Source organism: Bubalus kerabau, chromosome 5 (assembly GCF_029407905.1).
Source record: "Bubalus kerabau isolate K-KA32 ecotype Philippines breed swamp buffalo chromosome 5, PCC_UOA_SB_1v2, whole genome shotgun sequence".
Lineage (NCBI taxonomy): Eukaryota > Metazoa > Chordata > Mammalia > Artiodactyla > Bovidae > Bubalus > Bubalus kerabau.
Genome location: NC_073628.1, coordinates 19584363 through 19593048, shown reverse-complemented (window position 1 = coordinate 19593048; position 8686 = coordinate 19584363). Strand labels below are relative to the sequence as shown.

Below are 8686 nucleotides of genomic sequence, written 5' to 3'. Positions count from 1 at the left end.
CTTACTTTGCTTGGTATGATAATCTCTAGGTCCATCCATGTTGCTGCAAATGGTATTACACTCTGCAAAAGAGTATTCCACTCCTGACGGCTGAGTAATATTCCTGAGTGTGTGTGCGTGTGCGTGTGTGTATCACATCTTCTTTATTCATCTGTTGATGGACATTTATGTTGTTTCTGTATCTTGCCTATTGTAAATAATGCTGCTTTGAGCATAGGGGTGCATGTAATTTTTCAAATTCTAGTTTTGTCCAGGTATATGCCCAGGCATGGGATTGCTGGATCGTATGACAGCTCCTTGTTTAGTTTTTTGAGGAAACTCCATACTGTTTTTCATAGTGACTGCAATTCACATTCCCACCAACAGCTTTGTAGGAGGGTTTCCTTTTCTCCACATCCTCTCCAGCATTTATTATTAATATCTATGGACTTTTTGGCAATGGCTATTCTGACTGGTGTTAGGTAGTACCTCTTTGTAGATTTGATTTGCATGTTTTTAACAATTAGCAACGTTGAGCATCTTTCATTGCTTATTGGCCATATGACAATGTCTTTTTAAATTCAATGCATCCCAGTCATGGCTGGCGATTCTAGGAATGCCATGAACCAGGATATGGAGATTGGGGTCACTCCCAGGGACCCTAAGAAGATTCCCAAACAGGCCCGAGATTACATCCCCATCGCCACCGACCGCACGCGCCTCCTGTCAGAGGGCAAGAAGCCGAGGCAGCGCTACATGGAGAAGAGCGGCAAGTGCAACGTCCATCACGGCAACGTCCAGGAGACCTACCGCTACCTGAGCGACCTCTTCACCACCCTGGTGGACCTCAAGTGGCGCTTCAACCTGCTTGTCTTCACCATGGTCTACACCATCACCTGGCTGTTCTTCGGGTTCATCTGGTGGCTCATTGCTTACATCCGGGGTGACCTGGACCACGTCGGGGACCGGGAGTGGATCCCTTGTGTAGAGAACCTCAGCGGCTTCGTGTCTGCCTTCCTGTTCTCCATCGAGACGGAGACCACCATCGGGTATGGCTTTCGGGTGATCACGGAGAAGTGTCCGGAGGGCATCGTCCTCCTGCTGGTCCAGGCCATCCTCGGCTCCATCGTCAACGCCTTCATGGTGGGGTGCATGTTCGTCAAGATCAGCCAGCCCAAGAAGAGAGCTGAGACCCTCATGTTTTCCAACAACGCCGTCATCTCACTTCGAGACGAGAAGCTCTGTCTCATGTTCCGCGTGGGCGACCTTCGCAACTCGCACATTGTGGAGGCCTCCATCCGCGCCAAGCTCATCAAGTCCCGGCAGACCAAGGAGGGCGAGTTCATCCCCCTGAACCAGACCGACATCAACGTGGGCTTCGACACGGGGGACGACCGCCTCTTCCTGGTTTCCCCGCTCATCATCTGTCACGAGATCAACGAGAAGAGCCCTTTCTGGGAGATGTCACGGGCCCAACTGACCCAGGAGGAGTTCGAGGTCGTGGTCATCCTGGAAGGGATGGTGGAGGCCACAGGTGAGCCTCCCCAGCCCCTTCTCCTTCCCAGCCCCTCCCCATCCCCTCCCCGGCCCTGGTGTTCAGACCCCTGCTGATTCCAGAAGGTGCAGCCTGAAGGCGGCAGCTCAATCAGCCCCACCCCACAAATGGTGATCTTCAGGATGGAATTATGAGAGCAGATAATGTGTGTCAGGACTTCCTGGTGGCTCCCTGGCAAAGAACCCAAGCCAATGCAGGAGGTGTGGGTTTGATTCCTGGGTTGGGAAGATCCCCTGGAAAAGGAAATGGCAACCCATTCCAGTATTCTTGCCTGAAAAATCCATGGACAGAGGAGCCTGGTGGGTTACAGTCCATGGGGTCGCAAAGAATCAGATACAACCAAGCATGCACGCACACACACACACACACACAAAATGTGTGTTGAACCCCCCCCCCTCCCAATGTCTGGGCATGGTCTAGACTCTAAGCGCACAGTAGCTTATTGAGTGAGATGGTTTTCCTTCAGGTACAGGTGTAGAAACAGAGACAGAGAGAGGTAAGTGCTCCTAAGTCACTGAACCAGGATGCAGGCCAAAGCCAGGTGACCCAAAGCCTGGTTTCCAACAGGCTACACCACCTGTCCTTCCCTCCCCAGAGGTGTCATCCAAAGGGGGTTCTGTGAGCACATAACTTTGAGAAACTCTGAATTGAACAAAGGTGAACGGGCTTCTTACAGGAGGATGTGCAGGTCTTTACATGTGAATCGCCACCCGAGGCAAGGACAGGGTGAGTCCCAAAGTCACAGAATCCTCTTCTGGGAGAGACTCCCAAGTCCCACACCCTTAGGCCCCTGTGGGGCAGGCTGTCCCTCAGCTTCCCTGTGGAAGGGGCTCTGTGAACATGGGTGTGTGCAGAAGACAGTGTATCACACTCACACGTGTCCGGCCAGCACCTCCCTGCCCAGCGACTGACTCATGGCAGCTGAGCGCTTCCCACCTCCCAGCTCTGTGTGGGGCTCAGGGAAGCCAAGGCCTGGGGGAGCCCATATCCCCACCACACTCCCTGGGCAAGGGAGCCCCACTAACTGTGGGCCCTCCTCTGCTTCCCCCTTCTTCCTGCCCTCCTTTCTCACTCACAGAGGCATCTGAGCACCTGGCCTGGCCCTAAGGATGACTCATAGAAAACTCACTGGAGCTGAGAATATATATGTTTTTCTAATCTGGCAACGGCACTGGAGGGCTGGCTGCGACCCTGTTTCACAGATGTGGAAGCTGCTTCATGCAGACAGGAGGATCTGTCGTATTTGGGGCTGTCACTCAGGCATCTAGAGTTTGTCAGCCACACCACACTGCCCCCCATAAGTTTGGGGGCCTGGTGCAAAGGTGGCCAAACAAGCCTTCCTGGCCTCTCGGGGGGCTGGGTGGGCGGCTCGGATAGGGCAGCCACAGACAGACCTTCCCGAGTGGAGCAAAACCTCTGGGGTGTGAACAGGCTCCAGGGACCCAGGCAAGGGGAGCTGCTCGGCCATCTGCCGGGGACCCAGGCTGGCCAGGCGGCATATGGTGGCAGCCGGGGAACCCTTGGGACAGGACAGGGGGGTGGACTCTCCTTCTACCGCTGGGAGCTTGCAGGTCACGCCATCCTTGGAGCCAGGGTCAGACCAGAACATGGGCTGAGATTCTGGGGAAAGAGCTCCATTTCGAGGCCACAAAGGTCAGCTCGGGAATGTGGGGACAGGTAGGAAAGCAGTGCCTTACCATACTTCTCCTCTCCGCCGGCCCTTCACTGCCACTCACTGACCTCTCCCAGCATGACTCCTCAGAGTCAGGTCCCTCAGTTGACCTACCCCATCTGGTTGCCCTCCTCTCTTCCCATGGCCTGGGTTACTCTAGTTCTGCAGGGAGGAAAGAGAGGGAGACTGCCACCCAGTTGGGCTCTGATCTCAGCCACTTTAGAAGCTTGGTTGCCACATTCATGGAACCAAGCACAGGCTATGAGTTCAGGCCGAGGTTTGACTGGCGCAGCTCTGTGCAGCCTGCACGTGTGAGTTTGGGCAGGTTGCTCAACTCACCAGCAGGATGAAGATAACAAACCTCAGAGGCTCACAAGGGAAGGGGTTAAATGATGAAACGGAGGGGTGTGTGTGAAGCACAGTGCCTGCCACCCAGAGCGGCTTCTGTCCTTTCCAAATGCATTGCAAGCTGACTGCCAGGCACACTGGTGGGTTTCCAGTCATAGAACAGCCCCCTTCCAAGAGGTGGGACGGAAGAAGGGCAGGAAGACCCCAGGAGGCTTGGTCCAATGTGTCCACGGAGGTCCAGTCTCGCTGTGTTTCCTGAATTCCCCAAGCCTGCAGATCTTTGGCTTGTGTCTGCACTGGTCAGTGCCCAGCATGGGTTTCTACACCTCTGCTGAGCTGGGGGTTGTCCAAGGACCGAGGGGAGACATCTGGAGCAGACGGAACCCCGCGAGCCAAGAGCACGTGGGGTCCACTGGGGTTACCTGGCGCTCTGTGGGTCTGGGGTGCATGAGACCCCTGCCAGAGAACATTTAAACTGGGGAGAGGGGGTGCTAAGCAGACATTTCCTTCAGTTTTCAAAGAGCACAAGCCAGGACCTTCCTCAGCCGAAAGATTAAATATCAGAAAACTGCTTCCCTGTGACCCTGAGGACAGAGGCGTCCTCATCCATAAACAAAGCTGTCCTCTCTGGAGAGAAAGCAGCACCTAAAAATAACATAGGCAAGCCAGGGCTGAGCCGACAGGGAATGGGGGCATTGGAGCATGCTCCAACCAAGGAGCCATGCTGTGTGTGTGTGTGCACACACATCCGTGGGGGTGTGTGTGTACACACATGTAGGCTTTTGCCCGTATGGATCCACCCCAAACAACCCTGTGTATTCTAAATGCCTGTCAGCTTCTCTGGGTTGAGCCACTCTGAATTTATCTTTGTTCAAACTTTCCTCATCTTTTCTTGTCTCGGTCTTCTAGAACTTAATGCATGTTCAGGAACCATGTCCATTCCTGAATTATTCACTCCCGTCTCTAGGCACCTACTCCACAATCTTGCATTGTTAATTTCTAATTTTCTGCCTCCATCACACCTTGAGCTCTTTAGGGCAAGGGTTGTATCTTATTCAGCTTTATGTCTCCATCGTGCTTAGCACAAAGCTGATATTCAACATATGGTTGATGAATGATTGGGTGGATAATTGGGTGGGTGGATTGATGGATCAGTAATGAATGAATGGATGGGTGGATGAATGGATGGATGATGAAAGATGATGGATGGATGGCTGGATGAATGGATAGATGATGGATAGATGCACAGATGGATGAAAGATGTTGAATGGATGGATAGAAGGATGATGGATGATGGGCTGATGGATGGATAATGGATGGAAGGCTGTGGCCACTCCTAATACATGTGCCCTCTGTGCACCCAGGCATGACTTGCCAAGCACGGAGCTCCTACATGGATACCGAGGTGCTCTGGGGCCACCGGTTCACACCAGTCCTCACCTTGGAAAAGGGCTTCTATGAGGTGGACTACAACACCTTCCACGACACCTATGAAACCAACACGCCCAGCTGCTGTGCCAAGGAGCTGGCAGAAATGAAGCGGGAAGGCCGGCTCCTGCAGTACCACCCCAGCCCCCCACTGCCGGGGGGTTGCGTTGGAGCAGAGCTGGGTGCAGAGGCGGAGCAGGAAGGAGAGGAAGAGCCTGAGGGTCTGAGTGGGTCCCAGGAGACCAAGGGCTCTGCGTGAGGACGGCACTCTCCCCGTGACCTCCCCTCATTCCCCTCTGTGCTCCCTTCTCACAAGCACAGAGGCTGCGGGGCTGGGGTTGAAGGGCTGAGTGGGCTGGGTTGTGTGAATGTGCTGAGTGTGCTGTTTGGGGGGTGGGGGTGGCCAGGAGCCTTTAAGGCTCTGTAGGGAGGAGTAGTAACCGAGTCCTGGCACCTCCCAGCCCAGGATCTACTGGAGCAGGTGGCTTCCAGCTGGTCCCCACGGCAGTGCTGTCTCTCCTCCCTGGCCTCTGTCACACGGGCTAAGGGCCAGACCAGGAGGGCTTGTCTCACAGTGAAACACCCAGGTGACCTTTGTCCTCACACCTCTCTCTGCCAACTGGCCCGGATCACCTTCCTCTTGGGGTTTCACAGACCAAGCGGCAGCCCCCTCCCGCCGAGGGCTGACACCTAGAGAAGGCTGCTGCCCCCTTCCCCTCATTCCAGCCATCGTGGAGCCTGTTGTGGATTCAGGGTGGGAGACTCCTCCAATCTGGAGGCTCCAATCCCTGGTTCCCAGGGGAGCTCACAGACCTCGGTGGTTTGGGTCTAGAATTCCTTGCAAATCTGCCACCAGTGACCACTCAGAGCGCTAAGGCCCTCACCGCTGGATCTCAGCATTACCTGTGAAGTGTGTGCTTTCCCTGCTGTGTTCTGTGGGTCCAATGTAGCCTGCAGACCACTGCTCTCCTTAGGGTGATGTTTAGTCGGAGGTCACTTCCTGGCCGCCCCAGCCATACCGTGCCTGCACCTCCCACCAAAGAGAGAACCCCAGCAGCTGGACCTGTGCTAGGACATCTGGCCCCAAGAATCTCAAAGTGCTTCTCACCTTCACTGTGGTTTCCCGCACAGTCTCGGAGCCCATGATGTGATCCATCCAGGGAGAACGCTGTGGCCAGAGGGCAAGATGAGCCAGTCGGTGCTGAAGCAGGGAGGGGGAGGGAAGACACACAGAGAAAGGCAAACAAAACCTGAATTTTAAAATGAGCAGTGGCACCAGCTGTCACCAAGATCGCTGACTTCAAGCTTTGCTACCAGGTGAAGCAGGGACGTGAAGCCCAGGGAGAAGCGCCTGCAGGGCTGGTGCCACCTTCCAGCCGAGGTGGGGGACTCTGAGCTGGTGCTGCTGCCCTGGGTCTCCTCTCCGACAGGTGGGGGTCTAATGAGGTGGCTGGACTGGGAGGGCAGGAAGGATGGCCAGAAAAGGGGGGTGGGTGCCATCCTCACCTTGCAAATGCGGAGAATCAGAGAAGGGGTGGACATTAAGAGAGCGCTGAATGGAGAAGAGCCTTAAAAACAGCAAGGCATGGGACTTCCCTAATGGCCCAGTGGTTAGGACTCTGCGCTTTCACTGCTGAGGGCTGGATCCCGCTTGGTGGGGAACTAGAATCCCACAGGCCAAGTGGTGCTGCCAAAAAAACCAACAATGGCAGAAGGCTTTCCCTTTCAGCCAGGAGGCGCAGGAAGAGGACGGACAGACGCTGCAGCTGTCATGGTGATGGGGCACATCTGGTGTGTGGAGGCTGACAGGCTTCCAGTCAGCTGACCTAGACCTGGAGAGATGTCAGAAGTTCCGGCCACAGAGCTGTGGAGGCCTCCCCACCACCATGGCAGAGCTCTCGGCTGACCTTTGAAAAGGGAAGCCTCTTTCTGCCCCGGATGCAAAGCACCTCCCCAGGGAGTCAGAGTAGGACGTTAAGGCTGAGCCAGGTGGACTGGGTTTGGATTGCAGGCTGGGTTTTCCAGGTGCTGGGGCTGCAAAGAAGAGGAGGCAGGCGGCCACACTCAGGGGAGGGGACCCAGTTCTCAGGCAAGGGGCTGGATCTGGAGAGGTGGGGCCGGGAAGCAGGGAGGAGCAGGGTGTTCCTACAGGTTGGCACTGAGTCCTGACTCCAGGCAGGCATCCCTCTGTAATGAAGCAGGTCGTGGAGGGAACCAGGAATGGGCTGGAATCCTGTCCTCCAGGGAAAGGAGAGCGGGCAGCCTGGCACACTAAGACTAGATGCCTTGGGGGTCTTGAGCTATAGCTGGAACTGTGAAGTGCGTGCCCATCCTCAGCCCATGAGATCCAAGGCTTGCACTGCAGGACTGTTTTGTTCCCCTCCCCTCCACCCAACCAGATCTAAATGCTGCCTTCGTCAAAACCCGTCAGTGCCTGCAGGTTTAGAGCGCTCACTGAGGCAGGTTAGCAAGGATGGGAAAACTACAGGAGAAGCAGGCCTTGCAGCCGGGCTGGGTCCTGGGCTATTTCACACCTGCCTGCACCTAGCAACCCCAGGTGGCCACGTGAGTCACTCCCCTGTGTCCTAGCTCTGTGGTAGCCCCCACAAATCCAGGCCACATCATGTTTCAGCCAACTGCAGACATGGTGGAGCCTCAGAAAAGAAGAGACCGGCACCATCCTCTTGAAAAGCCCCCAGAGGGGCCAGAGCCCTCTGCACTGGTGTGAACTGGGTAGCAATCCCACTGTGCACCTTAGCTGCTGTTTCTCAAGAAAATTCAAAGGCAAGAAGGCTGCCTTTTGTATCCCTAGGCAATCCTTCTTGGCGACCAACTGATCAAACTAAAGTCTGAAACACTCCACAAGTAATTTTCTGATAGTTCTTCTATCAACATGGACTCACTCAATGTAGAGTCTGATGAAGGTTGGAACCTCAGTGGATCACTTTAAAAACACTGAATCTACCCACAAGCCACCTATGAGTCCAAGCCCCTAGCCACACGGTTCTTAGCCCACATATCACCTCTGATGGGTCACAGAGAGGTGAGCCAGGCTGGCTGTGAGGTGGCTAGTCACAAGCCTCAGCATTTCCAAAATCCCAAAGAACATTCTCATCGGTCAGACCCTAAAGCCTTGGGAGCTAACTTCTTGCTTCAACTTCTGTGTGCTCTGGAACCGTCCCCTGTAAGGGTGAAGCCTCCAGGAGCTCAGAAGAAGGTAAGTCCTCTCCATTCATCCTCGCAGCATCCATCTGACACCTGCTAGGTCTCCATGGCCTTGCCCAAAGACACCCGTTCCCAGGTCAGGTTGAACAAGCTTTGCCCATGACTCTCCCCTCCAGACGCCACCCTCCCTGTGCAGTCAGCCCACTTCCTGTCATTTCCTTCTGCTGGTCGAGGTCCTAGCTGCAGCAGCTGGCCTTAACGGAGGAGAAGGAGCCCTCATCCATCTGGGAGAGCTCTCCTGCTCGTGATCGGTAATAGCCAGCACCTTCTGTCACACTCTGGCCCCATGCCTGCCTTCCATACAGGCCTCAGCCCTGGGTCTTCCAAGAGTTGAAAGCCACAGACACTTGAAATTTCTGTATTGAAGTTGCCCCAAACTAAAACAACTCCCCCTCCCTCTTAAGTTGCCTGCTGTCACCTAAAAATATGCCCTGAACACATCTTTGGGTAAACACCCTCTACTGTGCACCGGCTTTGTG

At 54.9% G+C, this 8686-nt stretch overlaps 1 protein-coding gene across 1 annotated transcript; it reads left to right on the top strand.

The window, feature by feature from the left end:
* The first annotated feature begins 576 nt into the window (after window positions 1-576).
* Window positions 577-5241, top strand: KCNJ5 (potassium inwardly rectifying channel subfamily J member 5). The gene is made up of 2 exons (XM_055583718.1): window positions 577-1513; window positions 4919-5241. Exons 1-2 carry the CDS (start codon window positions 577-579, stop codon window positions 5239-5241), a joined length of 1260 nt encoding a protein of 419 aa, XP_055439693.1.
* The last annotated feature ends 3445 nt before the right edge of the window (window positions 5242-8686 follow it).

Bases quoted from the DNA above. Each gene is read 5' to 3' on its own strand.
- KCNJ5 (XM_055583718.1), top strand. From the start codon at position 577: ATGGCTGGCGATTCTAGGAATGCCATGAACCAGGATATGGAGATTGGG. The intron at 1,514-4,918 runs GTGAGCCTCCCC...CTGTGCACCCAG, and splicing joins AGGGATGGTGGAGGCCACAG to GCATGACTTGCCAAGCACGG.